We start from the raw sequence: 20,838 nt of genomic DNA on the forward strand, positions 1-20,838 counted from the left end.
TTAGAGACCTAACTGATGGTGTCTATAATTACTACTAACATGTTTGTGGCCTTAAAAACATTTTTAGGGGTGCCTGGGTGGCTCAGTCAGTTAAGCGTCTGCCTTTGGCTCAGGTCATGATCCCAGAGTCCTGGGATCCAGCCCCACATCAGGCTCCTTGTTCGGCGGGGAGTCTGCTTCTCCCTCTCTCTCTGTCCTGCTCATGCTCTCTCTCTCAAATAAATAAAACCTTTAAAAACAAAACAAAACAAAAGTTTTTAAACCAGAATAAAATCATAGCAACATAGGTATTAACTAAATGCAATATAGTAACTGACTACTAAGTAAGCCTAAAATATAACGAAATGAAAGGCTTGCTCATCAGTACTCCATTTCAGTATTTGATCCATGGGAAAATCCTGTTCTCAGGTGGGACATTCTCACTTCCAAGTCTTTCAAAGCTGGAAGGATTTGAAAACCACAGTCTTTTTAGCTTGAACCTGATAACTGCCTTTCTATGCAGCTTCAGGTCATAGGGGGTACCTGATAATGTTAAATTGACAACATATTTTTTTTCCATTAGAGACACTTCTGTATTAATGGTTTTTATTTCCCTCATATATGTAGCTACAAAATCCAAATATCACTGTTCAAATCTACCACTCATAAATGACTCTTGTTTATAATCCCCACCAGTCCTTCCGGAGGCTTAGCACCTTTGGTAGAGTAAAGAGTACAAAAAAATCACCAGGAGGAAGAATTTTTGTCCCCCCATTGGGCCTCAGGGTAACTCAAGTGGCCTATTTAGTCAATTGTAGAATATCTGATTTCCTTTATAAAAATCCACTATGTGTAGTTTTAAGGCCTAGGAAAGATGTTGTGACTTACAGAGATTTCAATTTGGTCAAGAATGTAGGACAAAGAAGAAATACTTTTCACTACCGTTAAATAAAGCTTAAGAACAGCGCCAAGAAGCAAACGGGGATTAAGCTCTCATTTGGTTGTAACTGAGGTAAATTTGCTCCACACTAAATGCCCTAACCCTGTGATACGGAGTTTACTCTGATGCAGGCCAAGCAGGACCAGATGAAGGTGGGAGAAGGTCAGGCCCCTGAGAGTCAGGCCATCACTGTGGGATGGTGCCAGACCACTGCTTGTCCCGAGGTCACTTTACAGAGAGAGAGGGCCTATCTTCAAGCTCCTCAGGAACTGCGGCTCCCCCACATAACCACCTTGCCCCTTTGGGAAATCTCTGTTAGTGTCTAAGCTCAGCAAAAGCCCTCCTCGCTGTAGTCACGTACTGTCATGGAACCATGGCACGAGCTGGATAGCTGGGATTTTGTCAGCAGAGGTGATTCTTAGTGAGGTCAGGGAACAGTGTCTTCCCAAACCTTCAGTAAATTCAACACCGCGGTGGAAACTGCACTGAGATTTTTGGCTCATATCGGGTGTGGTGGTCTCAAAAGCCAGGAGCTCAAAGGTCTCATGTGCGTATTGACGCTGTCCCTTCTGGGAGGGTATCATTCACGCATCATTTCCTTTTTCTCATCTCCCCACTCCCCACAGACCACCTTAGCTCCACTCACCTCCTTGACACCTGAAGCACTTCTATTTTGGATACGATACTACTTTAAAATGCACCCTTCTAACTGCGATGTCATTACCTCGCCTGGGGGCTGGCATTTCCACGGTGATGTGGGAGCATAGGACAAGTCAGTGTCTCCAGGCTGCCATGGAATGTAGTTGGCGCCAGTTAGGTCTCCATGAGATGGGGGGAGGTTCTGCATCCCTAAATTCTCCCACAATGTTTTAAAAAATATAACAAAATGTCACAGTGTTCTTGCTAATATTGACACTCATCAGTGAAGACAGTGGAGAAGGGTCAGGGGGAGCCCAAGGCTTGTCCTAAATCTACTTCTGTTGCCCAGCGAACATATTCATCCAACTGTCTCAGCCCCTCACACAGACCCGGAGTTTTCAGGTTTTAGTAGGTCCCAGAAGGTTTGTAACTGCACGCCTGCGTAGGAACTATACTCTAACACAAGGCTGAAATATCTCTTCAGGAAACTGTCAAATAATGGCAGTAAACTAAAACTTGGTCAATCATTATCATTAGATATCTGCACCTTTCTTCTACAAGCATTGGTAACCAAAAGGAAAACTTCACAGTGGCCTCTGGACCAGTAGCTAGAAGATCATAAATTAACTCTCTCATAAACATTAGCAGGAGGAATGCAAGCAGCACATTACTATAGTATATATCTAAATTGATAGCATAGTTACCACCACGTGATAGAGATAACAGCATTTTCCAACAATCAGAGAAAATATTACCAAAATCTTTTCTTAAAATAACTGATCATTTTAAAACCTTTTGTGTTCGGGGCACCTGGGTGGCTCAGTCAGTTGAGCGTCTGCCTTCGACTCAGGTCATGATCTCAAGATCCTCTGACTCTCCCTCTCCCTCTTCTCTCTCTCAAATAAATAAAATCTTTTAAAAAATAAAAAAAAAATAAACCCTTTTGTGTTCTTATTACTATAAAAATGTAAAATCAATTCAGAGGTCAGTGTGTATTTTTCCTCCAAACTATTACAGTGTTGAAACAAAAGACAGTCTGGCTGGCAGCAATACATTTCTCTAATTCTTCTCCCACAGACTTTAAATAGGCCAGGAGCTGAACCAAAGACTCTATACCTATCTGCAGTACAGAGGAACTGAATCATTTCTCCAATCTGACAAGATGCTAGTCATGTCCGCATTCCTGTTCTCAGGGTATCTGTTCTTGGTGTGGACCCTTGGCAAGGACTGTGCTTTTCGTCCGCTTATAAAAATTGTACATCTCCCATATACACCACACGTATATGTTCATATCACAGATGCATATACATATAATCAGCATAGAGATCCGATGGCAGAACAGCCATTCATGAAGGAGACAGTGGGAGCACGTGCTCTAGCACAACCTACTTACGGAAGGCAGGGTCCCCCAGTCAGGCGGTCTTCAGCATGGCAATGAGCAGTTTCCCCTGCAGAGTGGTCAGCAGGAAGGACACAAGCCTCTCCCTAGCACAAGTCACTCAGCCCTGCTGGGTTCCTGCTGCTCTCTGGGCACCGGCATGCCATTAGGAGTGTGACACAGTAGGGAAAGAGACCGGTTCACTGTGAGACCTGCTACTCACTCTCGTACAGTGTATCGGCCCCCCTTCCCACTGCACAGTGGCTGCCAAGCTCTGGGCGGGAGGCGTGTGGCCCTCGAGAAAGTGAGCCATGGAGTCAGAGTTCCACCGGGCATACGGGCTGCAGTGTCGGGGGCCTTCTTCTAAAGACAGTACTTTTTAGGATGGCATGGAAACAACCTAATTTGGTCCCCTAGCCTTAGGAACAGGGGAAGGATTTCTTCAGGTTGAAAATGAAAAAAAAAAAAAAAAAGGAAAAGGTATGAACTAGGAAGATAAGGATGTGGTTGGCACTCTGCTTTAAAAGAAATTAAGAAGATCCAAAAATAATTTATGGAGACTGTATTTAGCATGCATGTCTGGGTGCTGGAGTGACATGGGCTTCACCTTCTTGTACCTGTTACTTTTCCACACAGAGTTAATCCAATGCTCCGTTATCTTGTCCAGGTAAAGGAAATGAGGCGATTTAAACTGCCAAGCTTGAATACTCATCCAAAGAGGACAGCTGAGGTATTGACATGCAAAAATCACTGGTTTAGAGGAGGACATGGAAAGCAGACTGCAAGTACCTGCTTGTGCCGCCTGTGGTATCGGCTGACCCCTCTGAGCACTGTACTGAACGGGGGCCAGGGGCCGGTACTGCTGCGTGGTTGAGGTAGGGTACTGACCAGATGGATAGTAATACACGGACATCTGTGGAAGAAAAAGAAGAACCACAGGGAATGAGAAATGTGTACGAAGTAACACTTTTTAACATAAAATATGTGGTCACCTTATGACATACTACGATTGTAGTAGATTGTAAAGATGGCCACCAAACACTTCACCCTGGCCCATGTGCGTGCATGCTACTCTTCTCATGAAGATGTGAAATCGATTCCCCAAGTCCTGGAATCTGGGCTGGCTCTGTGACTTGCTTTGACCAATGTCATGAGGCAGAAATGGCGACTCTGAGACTTGCAAGCCAGGTCTGTAAGAAGACTTGCACTTCTGCTCACACAGGAGGAGCACCCAGCCACCAGGAAAAGAAGTCCAGGTCATGCTGCTGGAGAAAGAGGCCATGTGGAGAAGACAGGCACCCCAGTGGACAGGCTATGCCGACATTCTAGGCATGGGAGCGAGGCCATCTTGGATGTTCCAGCCCCAGTCAAGCTGCCTGAGCCATTACCATATAAACCAGAGCTGAACCATCCCTGCTGAGTTCTGCTCTAGTTGCTGACCTAGTCCTGAGCAACACAATGGTTGTTGTCTTAAAACACTGGATTTTGTGTTTTCAAATGAAACAAGAGTGAATGAAACAGGGGCGCCTGGGTGGCTCAGGTGGTTAAGCGTCTGACTTCAGCTCAGGTCACGATCCCAGGGACCTGGGATCAAGTCTACCATCAGACTCCCTGCTCAGCGGGGAGTCTGCTTCTCCCTCTGCCCCCCCCCCACCCCGCCCTGGGCTTGTGCTCTTTCTCCATCGCTCACTCTCTCTCTCTCAAATAAATAAATAAGTAAAATCTTTAAAAAAGGGGGGGGATGAAACAGTCATCTACCACAACAAAAAGTTTATGGTAGTTTTAAATATTATATCTAACGAATTGTTTTTCTAATGGAAACACACGTGAGACGTGAAAACTACTAATCTCTAGCCTATAAGAAGCAGGGGTTGGAATTACAAAATATGGTCAAGTCTATCAAAGCACTTGGCAGAGTGATTGGCACAGACCAGTATCCAAAAGAATTTATGTTCAATCTGAAAAAAGAAAATATATTTAAAATAATGTTTGTGTCACCTAGTCACTTTCTAATGACTGGGAATGGCTGAACATATTCTAATTACTTCCAATAAGATTCCATTCAAATGTCTCTTGATTTGGAGACATTGCCTGCCTCAGTTCATTTATATTAAGGCTGCTCTCTTACTGATCTTGAATAATTTTTTATCTCCAGGTTTCTGACCATTCTTCTATCATCTTCTCGAAAGTGTAAACAGAGGTACACTAGGACCAGCCTACAAGTAAGTATCACATACACAGAATAAAATTACAAGCCACCTATATTTGAGAACAGTGATTTCAATGGTGATTTTATTTTCTGATTTGATCATGTCAAATAGGAAACACTTTTTTATTTCAATCTTGCTATTGAAACACATGTATTATGTTTTCCTGATTTATCATAACATAGGGACAAAAGATAACTTAGAGTGTGTTGAGCTGTGGTTCTGCAATCCCCTGGAATTGTTATGAATTCTAATTCTGTCTGGCAATACGGATATCCAAGGGTAAGAGACTGAACGAGTCTCGAATGAACATGGGTCAGTATTTGGCAACTAACTGATTGTACATTTTGTTTATAGTGATTTTTTTCTCCCTATTTCTCCCTTTTTTTGTAAGGCAATTTATAACAATAAAAACCCAAAGAATCCTAGAGTAATAACAGGTTTTAGTTACACTCTGGCAAATCATGATGCTATTAAAGATTACTACCATTATACATCAGATGCTTCCTAAAATTAAGAACAAGAACAACTATTATGGAATTTATTCATGAGCCTTATATTTTTATGTCCTTTAGGAAGAATAAACAGTTTGTTCCCTTAGGAAAATCTGTGACTTGATTCAATGGAAACTCATAAATATGTTACCCAATCCTTGGTCTTTTCTCTCATATTCAATATGAAACATGAAAATACCTTTAGGGATGTGGGACAGAGTTCAAACACTTGAAAATTCCCTGATGAGCACTAATGGTTTGGATGAAAGTATAACCTCTTGAAGGAGAGCCTCAATTTTTAGTACTCAGTTGTCCTGGTTTGTTCTTGTATTTTTCTCCCGCCCTACCTCCTTTGATACCCTGCCAGGCTGTGCTAGAGGTTTGGTCACCTCCATTCAGTACCTCTCCCAGGCAGAGCATCGGCCAGCTCTTAGCACTTACATCTCCCAGTCATATGAAGCAAACGGGGCATGGGCACTTGGCTCATCCTCATCCTCCCCCATGGAGGAAGGTGCTGAGTGGGGCTAAGAGGAGGCATCAAAGGATCCAAATGCAAGGTTGGAAGGGAGAAAAGAGTAAGGATAGCTCCCAAGAGGAGAAAATGTTAATTTTTCAACAACTATGTATATTCTAAAACATGGAAAACCAAAATATGAGTAGATTAGGAGAGGAAAGCAATAAATGAGAAAAAAAGAAGAAGTCGTATTAAAAAATCTCTTCTCCCACCACCTTCTTCAAGTCCCTCTTTGCCTTGTCCATGTGTTTCTTGCCTCACCTTCCAGGGGGTGTTCAGAAGGCTTACATGACATGGCAGACAAAACTGACTTCAAGGTTATTAAATATTAGGTTCACTTTCTGCATACATTTCATTTATTTCCATATGCCTGTGGACTGTACCTCAAGTTCTTTTCATTGTTCCATAGTTGAGTAATCAAGCTTTAAAATGTTTACTAAATTGAAACTCACAATGGGTTGTATCTTATACCTAAGAAGTTCATGCATGCCCAGACTGACCAGGAACCTTGAACACCTGTTTTGTTTTGTTTTGTTTTCCTACTCTCCTCCCTTTCTATTTCTAAATCTTTTGAAGAAGTGTCTGTTGCAGACACACCAGGGGTTCTGAGTTGTCTTTGCTCCTGCAGTGCACTAATAGTGAAATTCATTCATCAAGGAAGACTTTTTTTTTAAAGTCTTTCAAAAAAATTCTTCAATTAAATATCCTGCCAACTCTTCTCCTTGATAGCAGAAATGGGTAAGAAACACTTAGATGCTGTTTAGGATAAAAGAGCTACACTATTTTTCCCACTAATTAAACTTTAAGTATTTAATTTATTACGAAAATAATTAATACATTAATGAAGCCCTTTCTCCTGTAACTGAAAATTATTTTTTCACATCTCCTTAAATCCTACTGGTCAAGAGATATTGCAGAGAAGAAAACCGAAGATGAACAATTAATTAATCATTCAAAATAAAATGAACAACTGAATGAAAATCATTTCATGGTGAAGCGTTTTGCATGGCTTGAAAAGAAAATAATTTATTCAAGATGTTAAGGCAGTGAAACAAATAATACAAAGGTGACACCGTACTTTAAACAGCTCATCCAATGCAATATTTCTTAATTAGGATGGAATTTGCTTGGGATATGTGTGCCTTGAAAATGGACCAGAAAACGCCTCTGTGCATTTTACATCTTGACAGTAATCACTTGCAATATTCTGCAAGGGATACCCAGGAGAGCACCAGAGATGTTTGGTGGTGAACAGTAACAGATAATCAGTCTTTGAGAAGACAGTAAAAATCAGTGATCTGTGGTGTCTTACATGCTCAAGTCAATTAAATATGATTAATGACTACCCGTGAGAGCACTCAGGAGCTCTGCTTCCCCCTAGGGAGAGGAAGGGACAGTGGATGTCCGTTTTAGCTTCCTCCTTTATATTCCTAGAGGAGCTCCTGCCTGGAGCACCAGATTAGCTCCAGAAAATGCTTAAGGAAAGAACACATTTCCCGAGCTGCAGCAGGGGAGAGTTGAAAATCCCCCAGGAGCAGGCTCTCTTCTTCCTTCCTACTTTCCCTTTCTAGGCAGTCCAGTGAGCAGGACCTTGCACGGGAGGGAACGCTTTCCTGCGTGGCTCCCGTACCAGCAACCTGGAAAATGGGACACTCCCCGCACTGTATCATGGGAAGTTGGATCAGTTTCATTCAACTTACTTTCTGAGCCCCACGGCTTTGCACAACTGCTGAATAGGACAGATCAGGTTCTGGAGGTGGGAAATATCAATATGGACCAGAAAGAGCCACACCAGGTTGACCTGGTGATATTCTATATGGAAATGTAGATGTCAAAACACCCAGCGAATAAGCTATAGGTCACAGGTGTGAGGAAAAGCACACTCACCTGTGCAGGTGGAGGCTGTTGCACAAATCCCTGTGGTGAGGGAGGGGCCTGGAGGACTTGCTGGGAGATGGGAGGTCCAGAGCCCGAGAACCCCCCCGTAGGGAGCTGCTGGCCTGTAGAGGCAATGACGTAGCTTGGCTGTTGGGTTGGCTGTGCCATGAGGGACGGTGGGTAGACAGGACCAGATGGGGGCTCAGGAGTCTCTCCTGAGGATTGCCGGCTCAGGTTCATCTGGGTGAACTGTGTCGCCACATCGTCTCTCTGCCCAGAAACAAAGAGGAAATTAGCAAGAGCAGCCTAGAAATGGGACAGGCACACAGAGGCAGACACAGGCCACATGCTTGTCACTGTGGGCAAGGGAGGGCGTACCAATTGGAAACAATAACAGAAAAGGAATTCTCTGTCCAGAACAATAAGAGAACATAATAAGATTTTAATCATCCAGAGGATCAGAGATGGTAAACAATTTGACCAAATCTCCTTCTTCCAATGGAAACAAATCATTATTTTTTCACTAAGGGTTTGAGATCCTTGGGATGGCGCTGAGGCAAGGAGGGCTTGGTGTCCTTGGTCCTGAAAGGTCAGCGGGGCTTCCCAGAAGTAACCACAGTCTCTGCCCTCTGGAGAGAGGCAGAAGCCGTTGTATTCACCATCACCCACAGCTGCTACAGAGATGGAGCCATCATGGTGTCATGATATATTGGGGAGTAATTTTCACTGGCCTGGCCTGAAATTTCGGGGCAATGCTCCTTCTCGATGTCCAAAAGGACCTAGTGCATTGTGGGGAAAGGAAGAGAGAGTGGGGGATCAGGGAACCTAGGGGAACCTCCCACATCAGTAGCACAGAGTGATGACCAGCTCAACTAACTTTAAGCTGTTTCCCAAGCTGTCACGCTGAGTTCACATCTCTCTGTTTCTGACTTCGAACTCTCGGGGCATTCAATCCCTGCTTAGTCAGTAAATTCTTAAAAGGGCACCCAATTGCAGAAGTAGCAAACGTGGGACAGATGACAGAATGGCAACCATTATTTTGGAGATGGGTTGCAATGTTCTGGAATGAGACCCCAACTCATGCCCCCTCACAGTCAGCCCGGGGCACCCACCCAGCATCAGCCAGCCCTGCACAGGAAAGTAATAAAACTGGTGGACATGCTCTCCCAGGGGAAAGGTTGCACACATGGAATACGGTACCATGGGGAACTGTTGAGTTGGAGACACTGGCAGGAGATGCTGGGGAGGAAAAGAGACCGCTGGGTATTGCACCGACTGGGAGGAAGCCTGCAGCCCCTGCACCGACTGGAGGAAAGAAAAAGCTGATCAGGTAATGGGGAAGCACTGGGGGTGGAAATCCCACAGGAAGGCTGGCTTATCGGAAGCACACCACCTACACCACCCTACAGGTGCACTCCAGAGAGGGGAACCAGCCACCACTGGGAAGTCAATGCCAGGCAGAGCACAGCCAGCCAGCCTTGCAGGACGCATGTTTGCTCAGAGTGAACACTGCCTTCAGAAGTCACTGCGATACTTTTCATGTCATTGTTGTTAGTCAAATCCACTGGGTCTAAAGATACTGCGCAAGGACTGAGAAGTAAGGGAAAAAATTACAAACGAGGTTCACTCTGGCAACCTCCTGGGAACACCACATGTTTCTGTGGCAATTTCCATGTGTTGCTCTAGGAAGGGAGGACCGCTCTAGGAAAGGAGGACCACTCTACATCTCTTGAAGAACAGGCAGGCCACCTCAGAATGGACTGATACCTGTTCTTCCAATTGATGAAGCATTCAGTACTATCCCTTTGCAGACATGAGTCCTTGGTCTGTGTTGGGAATGAGTGAGCAAGATGATACGAAAGCCTGGTTGAGGTTATGGGTTCAGTCTCCCAGACAGGCTCTGTGATGCCTTAAACATAGCATCTAGACCTCAGAGAAAACTTGGCATTCGTTTTCCCTAGTGCAGTGTGCTCACCATGCAAATCATTGGATGGGGCATTCACGTCTATTTAAACTTGAGGATCCAGATGAAATCTTATCAACCTGCTATCAAGGGCTCTAGGCCGCCAGGTCTTACTTATGAGTGGGTGGAAATGGCCCCAGTGAAAAGTATCACCTCCTCCTAAGGCACCAGTCGCTGTTCTGAGGACTCTGCAGCCTTTGCCTGGGAACACCTGCCCTCCCCGCCTTCCCACCAGCTCCTACCTGAGTGACCAGTGGGCCGGCCATATGTGGCTGGGGTGGCTGAGGAGAAGGCTGTTGCTGCGGCGGTGGCTGGGACTGTGCCATCATCGAGCCTCGCAGGGGCTGCTGGCTGGTGGGGGGGTTGTATATTGCAGGGGTTCCGTCGGGATTCACAAAGGGCTGGCCTGCAATGGAATCAGAGCTGGGTTCAGGTGAGCTCCTTGGTCTCACCTTTAGCAGGAAGAACCATACTGATAGATACGCAACAAGTAACCCAAGGTAAAGGGGCAGGGCAGTGGAAATCTAGGACAGCGGAACCTTCACCACCATGAAGACTTTCCTGTTTATGGCCTATTTGCTTCAGCTAGCTAACGGTGCAAGCCCAGAGCAATTTAAGAAGCAACGAATAAATCCACTGCCTTCAGGGAGATTTGCTAAAGCTAAGCACGTCTGTGTACAGTGGCGCCCAGTGGAGAAGGCCTGTGGAGAAGCAATCTTCACGAAGCCGTGTGTTTGCCGCCTGCACCCCGCCATCATCAGCAAGATCGCACACGCTGAGAGATAGGGCTGCCTTCCCTTTACAGAATTCCAGCTACCCTGGGTTACACATTATTTACCAATACACTTGTTTTGCTTCCACTAGCCTTGTTGCCAACTCAGAATGGCAATCAGTGCTACCGATACACACACAACAGAACATACCACATCCACACACTCGCTTCTCTAAACAGACACGACAAGGAGCATGCAGGGGTTCAGATTTTGAAGATAATGCATAATACAAGCATCACAGCATCATCTCCTGATGGTGAAGCAAATATACATTGTTTTGCCTTTTGAAATGATGGCATGGCTCACTATTGTTATTACTATTATTTGAGGAGGATTTTATGGTTTACAAAATAGTATCATCGGATCCCCAGCATGACTCTGGGAGGAAGGACAGTATCATCTTCCTGTGTTGCACAGGACGCAATGAAGGCCCACCAGAAAGGTCACAGGAAAAAGGAAGAAGTCGAAGGAGCGGCAGATGGAAGTGAGGGAAAGTGGAGGGAAGGAAAGGGAGAACCAATCAAGTTCCAGGCACCTTACACACATAGCTCAGCTCTTCCAGTAACCCCACAGACATGCGATCTCATTCCACTTTAGAGACAAAAAAATCAGGGCCCACATGGACCAAGCAACTCACTCAGAAAGGCCAAACCAGTACGCGAGAGTCAGGAAATGGCCCAACCAGTATGCGAGAGTCAGGAAATGGCCCGGGTCAGAGTGACTCCAAAGTCCATTCACTTCCCATCACACCAAATAACTTCAGTGGAGTATCCAAGTTTATATAATGTGTACGTGCTACAACGAGGTCCGATGACAAAAATCCAATCATAACTGAAAATCATTAACACGCGAGAAGTCAGGAGGGGTGGGGGCCATGTTTTAAGGTGGAATCACACCCAGGACTGGCAGGTAAAGAATGAGAAGAATCTGAATATTCTGATTTGCATTAAGGGGATATCAGAGGCAGCTTGTTAAGTTCCTCCCAAGCACATAGATGAAAGCCTCCCCTTACATAGTTTCGGTATGTGGGGTTCACAAGAGCATGTGATGGCTGAGGAAAACAGCCCTTTTCATTAATAATATATATATGAAAAACAACCAAAGATCACCAGTGATCTGTGGAAAATTAGCAACAAAACAGAACAGGTTAGAATGAAAATAAAAAAAACTGACCCAAACAAAACAGTATTCTAGTGGGAAAAAAAAAAATGTGTGGTATCCAACAAGAACAGACTGTTATAAAATTGGAGATAATTAGCCAATATACACCAAGTGAAAGAAACCAGTCCCCAAAGGGCAGCTATTAGGGAAATGTACAACTGCATTTCTAATACCTTCAAGGTCAGGCAGAACTTAATGGTAATGGAAGTCAGAAAAGTGGGACCTCTCGGGGGGCAGGAGGGAGCCTCCCGGGAGACTAGTCATGTCCTATGTCTCCTTCCAGGTATTGTTCACACAGGGGTTCATACATGCAAATACCTGCCAAGGCTACAGGCCAGGTATGTGTGTTTGACAAATTACAGTGAGAAAATATTTTAGAGTAGGTTTGGAGTGCAAACGGGGGGGTTGTAGTGAAGCCAAACCAATTGCTCCCAGGACTTGATTTCAGACCCATTAGGAACTGTAATGGGAGCCTAGTGTGCCCATCATTGCCCCACATTTTCAGCCCAAATATACTTGTGTGTGTGCAACGTGAAACCCTTAAATGCTGCATATTCATGAACTAAGGAAATTCTGACAACAGTTTCATAACCAATCACAATGTGCTGTGATGGAAAAGCAAATGTGCCAGAATTATAGTCACAGAACAATGACTAAATTTAGAGGTATTTAAAAAAAATGTTAATGTTCTTCATAGGCACTTGTTTTCCTATCACTGTCATTTAATTTTAGCTACATTTAATTGTTTTAAATGCTTTTTTTTTTCAAAAATAACTTTCTTCTGGATTTAAAATCTGCAACCCATTTTTTTCTCCCCAAAGCCTCAATTTGGGAAAGAATGAGAAATAGTTCAATTTCCAAAAATCTATCAGCCCATTTGGTGTTCTAATTCTTAACCCCCCTCCCGTATTTTGTATTGCAAAAAGAGGAAAATTCTGGATACCTAGCATTTAAAAAAATCTTCACAGCAACTTTATTTCAAAATCAGTCTCATTCTGTGCTCACACACACACACACACACCACACACATACAGAGATGGAAACTAAAAATAAAATGATCTTTACTATATTTCCTATGACTTCCAATTTACCCCAGTGAGAAGTAAGGTAGCGTGAAAAACGGACCATAATTAGGGTGAAAAACATAACCACAAATTATTCAGGTGTCCTTTTTGATAAATTTTAGATCCTCTGTGTGAAATATTATTAATGTGCTATGAAGCAGGCAAAAGAAACGTTTCTAAATAAGTGCATATGAAAAGTACTCAGGACTCCCTGGGGTAGAGAGAGGTGGCAGGTTCTTCTGGAAGAGAAGAGAGAGAATAGAAGACTGCTTTTATGCTCACTAAGGAGAGGTGGAAAGACGTGAGAGACTGAAACAAGTAAGATGGATATGCCAGGGAAGGGAACAGACATGATTTCCTAAGAGAGTTAGGACAGGCGACTATTGGTTTTCAAGTCAGGCAACGCTGGCCTCTCTAGATGTTGCCATTTCTGCTAGTCCAGATGCAATTACAACTGGATACGGGCAATTAGTTTGAATGACAGCTGCTGAAGACCAAAGAGGAAGGAAAGACGATTGGCCCTAGGACCATCCAGCTTAAAAGAGGTTTTCGTGTCCAGAACTGCGCGAGCATGCCTGGCAGGCCCTGGCATGTGTGTTGGCACAGGTAAAGGGTGCAGGCAAGTCGGGCTGCCACGAGCTGGCCGAGTGCTCATTCCCCTCAATACATGGCCTTAGGTGGAAAACTTCTCCACTCTCCACATCAACATGAATGATGTGCAGTAGATATTATTTTTTTTTAAGATTTTATTTATTTATTGTAGAGAGAGAGAGAGCGAGAAGCGGGGAGGAGCAGAGGGAGAGGGAGAGTCTTAAGCAGACTCCCCGCTGAGGGCAGAGCCCGATGTGGGGCTTGATCTTAGGACCTTGAGATCACAACCTGAGTGGAAACCAAGAGTCAGACGCTAAGTGCCTGCGCCACCCAGGCATCCCGTGCAGTAGATATTATTTTACTATTATATAATTATTGAGCCTTGCATGAAGACTAAGACTTGGTTATCCATTCCAGAGAGGCAAAACAAAAACAAAAACAAAAAACCTGAGTCTGATCCCTCCCCACAAAGAGCTTATAAATATGCTGGTAATGAGGAAATGAACCCAAGGGCAATTCACACTAGAAACAAAGTAATCAAATGCTCTTGGTTTCTAACACGAAAGCATTTCTGCCATGTATTTATTAAAAAAGATAGAGAGGCATGAGAAAAAGAGATTTTCCTTTCCTAGTCCTTAGAAGGTGATCAATCAAATCATAAGGATGCTGCTGATTATGGATAGGCTAAGGTTAATTCAGATCTCGCAAAGATACATTGAGGGGCATGTCACACACAAAATCTTCATGGCACATTTAAGAAAAAGGTGGAAAAAAATAAGAAAGAAGTAGAATAGATGCCAGAAGCCCTGTGAAAAATACAAAGTGTAGTGTTAGGAGGATCCATCAGGAGCATTTGAAAGAGATGAGCCCTAAAAGGCTGCTCAAAGCAAAGTCCCAGCCGATGGCATGCCCTTACATCACTCGCTCGTGAATTTGCGCCAGATGAAGGCAAAGCGAAATGGCAAAACAAGAGATATGGGGATTAATGAGTACTTGGGGGATGTTAATGCCTGTTGGCATCTCTGGATAGCTCTGAATTGAAAGAAAATAGCCAAACAAAGATGAGCTTTCTGCTAAAAATTTCTAAAAGGAGGCCAAGTCAAAGACAGCAGGAAGAAGATCAAACTCAAGAGTCAAACCCAGGCTTGCCTTGTGAGGATGAATACATTATACGGGGATAACTTTGAAAAAGAGCCTCTGCAGCAGCTCACTCATCTAGAAGCCTGAAAAGCAAAGAAAGGATAGGCCAGAGGTCCTGAGTTAGACTGGCTGAGAGCAGAGTCTAAGGCCAGACAAAATAAAATGTTGTGATTGCATTTGGGGAACTGCAAGAATATATGTGGGTGGGTTGGTTTCAGGTTGCCAAATATTTGGTACTTAGGAAGAGGCAAGTCAATTGTGCCCACAAAGGAAGTTTCATTTTTGTTTCATTTGGTAGACATGACTGGCAGGCACCTGGGTATTCTCAAATTATTGCTTGTCTTCTGTCTGCTTAAGACAGATACTTTATGAATAAACAGACAAAAAGCAGAATCAGACCTATAAATACAGACAACAGACTGGTGATTGCCAGAGGGAGGGGGGATGAAGGGATGGGCAAAATGGGGGAAGCAGAATGGGAGGTACAGGCTTCCAGCTATGGAATGAGTAAGTCATAGGAATAAAATACACAGCATAGGGAATCTAATCATTGATACTGTAATCGTACTGTATGGTGACAGATAGGAGCTACACTGTGGTGAGCCCAGCATAACAAGCAGAGAAGTTGAATCACTATGTTGCACACCTGAAATAATGTAACATTGTGCATCAACTATACTGAAATAAGAAAAAAATTAAAAGACAGGTATTTTATCATAGTTTCATACATGAACCACATTCTCAAATATATTAGATAAAAAAACTGTTCTACTATGCTCATCAACATATGAGTAGTAGATATTATTTCAATACTATGTAATTTTTGAGCACAGTGCCTAAGGCTACTTTGCTATCCACTCTAGTGAAGTAAAAAAATAGCCAAGGATGGCCCCTTCCCACAAGGAGCTTATAAATGAGCTGGTAACAGGGAAATGAATCCCAAGGGCTATTCACACAAGAAGTAAAGTAGTCGTATGCCGTTGTTCCCAACACAAAAGAATTTCTACCGCATATTTAGGGAAGGGGAGGGGTGTGGATTTCAGGAGTTCACAGCAATGACAGAGAAAGATGAGTTCCAATCCAAAGGAGGCAAATTTCCAGTTTCAATAGTAGAATCATAGGAGATTAAATAAATAAATGGATGGATAGACAGACAGACAGCATGCACACATACACACCATAGATAGACACATACACACATATATGTGTATATGATACATGATGGATCTGTATACACACACACATGCATATTTTCAATTTACAAAAATAAACACATTCTAGGAAAGAAGAAACATCATTTCCCTTCCATCCTACCACTCAACCATGGTATACAATATATTAATACATTTTCTTTCTGGTGTTGGGATATTTTAATGTCAAGCATTTGTCAGATCAGAGAGGTGCATACAGAGAAGCTACTCGACAGTGTGATTAGATCCTTTTCCTTGCTTAGGATCCTTTTTCAAAGGAGATATTTTGGTAACAGCTCTAAATGACTGGATCTGATGCATAAGAATTGGGACTTGACACCAAAAAGCACTTTCTTTCTTTTTCTATAAGCAAGATTATACATGATAATATACACGTAACACATGCACAACCATTATATCATTACAAATAATATTTCTTCATTATACCCTAAAAAATACTCTGTTGAGCTTTTTTGAAACACGGCAATTTTGCTTTAAACAAATGACTCAAAACTAATGTCTGTATGTGCTCTTGTCAGCAAGCCCTCCGTCTCAATTAGAAGTGAAGGGATTTAAGCCAACAGAGTCAGACCATCCTTCGATCAGTGCCCAGAGTAATGACTATAATCCTGGTTTTCTTTTAATTTCCTTTTAGTGCTTCCAATGATCCAAATAAAATAAAAGCAATCTAATATTCTCCTTAGAAGTATCTCTTCTGAAAGCTTTCAAATGGTTTTCAATAAAATGATTATGCCTTCTTTTCCCTCAAGCTTATGGCATTCTCAAAATGTCTCCATCAAACACCCTGCCTTGAGAATGTGCCATATGTTTTCATGAAAATGTGGCAATTATTCAAGTAACTATTTTACTATCATTCTCATGTTTCTCTGAATTTCCTAATTACTAGTAGTGCTATATACGTGAAAAGATTGAGTCAGATTGCTTTTATGAGATTCTCATTCACTTTTGCTTTTTCAAGTTTAGCTAATCACGGAAATACTCTGGAATCATCGAAACCAAACCTCAGACATTTTTTGAGACAATTCAATTTTTTTTCCAATTACTTATAAAGGCTTCCAAAGAGGCAACTAGTCAATGTCAAGCCTTCTAACCCAGGGTTTCCCAACCATGGCACTACTGATATTTTTGGCTGGGTAATTCTCTGTTGGAAGGGGCTGTCCTGGGCATTGTAGGATGTTTAGCAGCATGTCTGGCGTCTACCTTCTTAGATGCCAGTAGCAACCCCTTCCTCTCTCAGTCATGTTGATCAAAATGTCGGCGGATATTGCAAAATGGCCTTGGAGGCATGGGCACAATTCCCCCTGGTTGAGAAGTTTCCCCCATGAGTCAGATGCTTGTCAGTCTATTTGCCCAATGCTCTGGGTTCTTTGGAATCAGTGTGGATGTTAACTGACCACTAGAGAAATTAAAAAATAAAGAACTACTGATCATGGAAAAAATAATCATCATTGAAGTTACCAATTTTCCAAACCTCACCAAAACCAGTCTAGTCCTAGGATCCTTAAAATAAATAAGAATTTGCTCCCTATGTCCTATTTGTCACTGCTATTCCTTATTCCCCAGGTGGAACTGGGTGAAATTCTAAGGCAAAAGAGCAACTTCTATAGGTAAGAATCTTTTTTTTTTAAAGATTTTATTTATTTATTTGACAGAGAGAGACACAGTGAGAGAGGGAACACAAGCAGGGGGAGTGGGAGAGGGAGAAGCAGGCTTCCCACTGAGCAGGGAGCCCGATGCAGCGCTCGATCCCAGGGTCCTGGGATCATGACCTGAGCCGAAGGCAGACGCTTAACAACTGAGCCACCCAGGCACCCTGTAGGTAAGAATCTGCTATGTGTCCCAATTGATATCTCAAGTTTTGAAATATCTTGGATGCAAAAACACTTTTGACATAATAAGAGGCTAAGCCGGGATTTAGTCTGCGAAACACAGTATTTTAATTAGTATTTCCCAGATCATCACTTTATGGTCTCTGGTCTTAGCTCCCAGGAATACCTGAGACACACCATGGTCAACACAAAGAGGATAGAGGGAAAAGTGGATATTTCTGGGAAGAATCTCTATTTATAACTACATATCAATATTGATATCAACATAGAGATAGAGATTACAGCTATAGATCTTCTCTTCCTAAATCAAGACCCTACACAGTGGTTTATGCACCTAGCTCTCCTGCTCAGGAATTTTAAGAAAACTTGCTGACGAATTTATAAGCCCCAAACACAAGAACAGAACTCTGATCTTGAGTCCCTGCCATAGCAGAGGTAAGGAACTAACCTGTGTGCGGATTGAGAAGGATGCTTCCGGGCGGGATGCCTGTCGCAGCCTCCAGTGGAAGGAGGATGTAGCTGGTGCTGGGGGCTGCCTGGCCCCCTGCTCCACCCTCTGGATAGGGCACACAGCCCGGAGAGCCAGCGGCTACGCCCGTAGCCAGGGGCGCGCCCTGCAGGGGTGCGTGGGTGCGGGGCAGAGACCCCGAGGAGCCTGTGCTGCTGTTAGACTCAGAACCTGCCACAGAAGAAAAGGATCAGAAAATCATCCAACACAGAGAGCTCTGGATCTAAATGCCTAGTTTACATAATCCATCCTTAAACCATTCGAGGTGAGTGCTGCAGGACCAGAGCAACATTTGGGGCTCACATTTTATTGAGATATCTGCTACATATTTTTCAGATGTGTCGATTTCCTAGGACAAGAGAGGTTAAGAATGAGCACTCTCTTTCAGCCTCTCACATGCCCGTAGGGTGGTACATTGGTAAATGGTACCCTAAAGCTTCGGACGCCATGCCTGGAGATGCCCATCACCCCAAGTAATTAAAGCCAGAGGGCTGTCTTACTGGAGGTAGGAGAATAAAATGCCAGGTGGATATTAAAGAGACTGCAGTTTAAGGAGGAGTCCTAGAATGTGCTGATCATGGCATGGCTCTAAGGTATTGGTTCTCCAACATCCATAAAGCTGCATTTTGAAGAGGCATGGGCAGAAATAATCTTTTCCCCTCAGATGTGAGTAGAAGAATTGGGTCACTCCTACTGAGAGTGCTTAAGGTGTGTATTTCACATAGTCACAGAAGTCTTACTAATGTGCCCAAGAGGCAGACCAAGAAGGGCTTGGCCTTCATAGAATGCTGGATCATCCTTTAGACAACACAGAAGAGTAAAATCATGGGGAGGATTGTGGACTGTGTATTTTGCAAATATGTAGGTAACTGGATTACAAGTTGGACTCTAACCCAGCCTTCTCCCTCTCCCTCCACTGTGGACAAGGAAACACCTGGTATATCCCATGTCCACTAGGCACTACCTGCCCTTCACCATGACCAGACCTTGACCATGGCCGTTCTGGCACCTGGTATATCCCACGTCCACTAGGCACTACCTGCCCTTCACCATGACCAGACCTTGACCATGGCCGTTCTGGCACCTGGTATATCCCACGTCCACTAGGCACTACCTGCCCTTCACCATGACCAGATCTTGACCATGGCTGTTCTGGGCACTGAATATTAACCAGAGCATTGGAGAGAAAATTCTAACTAGCAGATGATTTGGATGATATCATATAGTACAAGAAATTTTTAAAATTATTTATTAGCTCACGACTATCGATTTATGTCATTAACAATGCATTCTTCTGTGTCATTAAAGGGAAACCATATATAAGGAAGAGTTAACATTGTTTTCAAGATTCTAAAATGTGCCCTTGAATTAAACTGGAGACCTTTAAAAATGAGTGATAGGAATACAGCATGTAATTGCAGAGAAGAGGGGCCATCGGAGAGAATTTAGAGGAGGACACAGTTTTCGAGAAGGAAGACAGTGATATTTATTGAGCGCTTAGTATGTGAGAGCACCTGGACACACTGCACTAATAAGTACTATTACTGGCTATACAGTTAGGGAAGTTGAAGGACAGAGAAGTCCGATAACTAAAGCCGACTCGAACAGCTAGTGACAGAGCGGGATGTGAGCTAGGCAGACTCATCTAGGTTTAACTGTGACCCAACACTGCTTCCTGAAAGCAAGCATATACGTATGCCAAGGACTGCCACCAGTGTTCTCAGCTGGGAATCTTCTCTTCTTCTCCCACGACTTGATTATTAATAATGATAAAGTTATAGGCTAATTCAGGATGCACCATCTAACAAGTTTAGAATGCTGATGGGTGCTGAGTAATGTATGGGGGAAAAATAAAGAATCTAAAAGGAGATCTGAAAATGCTAAGAGTAGTTTTGAGAGTGCATCCTGGCATGATGTCCCCCAGGTCGCAGCCCCAGTGCAAACTGCAGGGCGTGTTTGTGAACTTGCCCCACGTGATTTGATGCCACAGTCCAAGTTTGACACTAGTGCAGAGAGAACAACAGCAAGAGCGATAAACAAAAACTCTCAACACTTGCAAAGATGGAGACAGTGAACCCTCTTTAGGGGGGATAGCTCAGCAACCACCATGAAGCCAGGGTTAGTAACTGGCCTTTTTGGCTGGCTTACAACCAGCTTTGAACAGCCTGTAAACATCAGTCTATGTTGTGCATACAGCCAGTGTTACTGAAGTTCTTGATCAAAAATGGACGCTAGCAATGGTGATAAAAGGCATAGGATTAGACGTGTTCAAAAAATAAAAAAACCCAAAATTGATATTTGAGAACTTTACTGCTTTGGGTGCTGAGAGTTAAAGTGTGTCCAGTCTCCTTTTCTCAGGGACTTGAATGTTAACAATGGCAAATATTTAAACAGCATGTCTATGTGACAAGCGCTGTGCTAATCACTATGTGAATTACCTAGTTTCATTTTCACAGCAACCTCATTTTGAAAATGAGAACTGATCCTCAGAGATGTTAAGTAAATCTCCCAAGCATACTTCATGTGTGGCAGAGTCTGTTCAAACCCAGGCAACAGGACCACGTGGACC

The 20,838-nt window shown here is 43.4% G+C and overlaps 1 protein-coding gene across 21 annotated transcripts in view; it reads right to left on the reverse strand.

Annotated features, from left to right (window-relative positions):
• Positions 1–20,838, reverse strand: part of ARPP21 (cAMP regulated phosphoprotein 21) — a 153,746-nt gene that overhangs the window by 45,722 nt on the left and 87,186 nt on the right. For 18 of the 21 annotated variants that reach the window (XM_036111398.2, XM_078073836.1, XM_036111407.2 and 15 more), the window contains 5 exons: positions 18,210–18,440; positions 10,235–10,398; positions 9,230–9,334; positions 8,039–8,299; positions 3,726–3,849 (listed from right to left, as the gene is read on the reverse strand). In XM_036111398.2, coding sequence (XP_035967291.1) covers positions 3,726–3,849; positions 8,039–8,299; positions 9,230–9,334; positions 10,235–10,398; positions 18,210–18,440 — 885 coding nt within the window. The remainder of the gene's footprint in view (positions 1–3,725; positions 3,850–8,038; positions 8,300–9,229; positions 9,335–10,234; positions 10,399–18,209; positions 18,441–20,838) is intronic. The other 3 variants (XM_036111419.2, XM_036111418.2, XM_078073862.1) reach the window with 1 other exon arrangement.

This window comes from Halichoerus grypus, chromosome 1, assembly GCF_964656455.1.
Source record: "Halichoerus grypus chromosome 1, mHalGry1.hap1.1, whole genome shotgun sequence".
Classification (NCBI taxonomy): Eukaryota; Metazoa; Chordata; class Mammalia; order Carnivora; family Phocidae; genus Halichoerus; species Halichoerus grypus.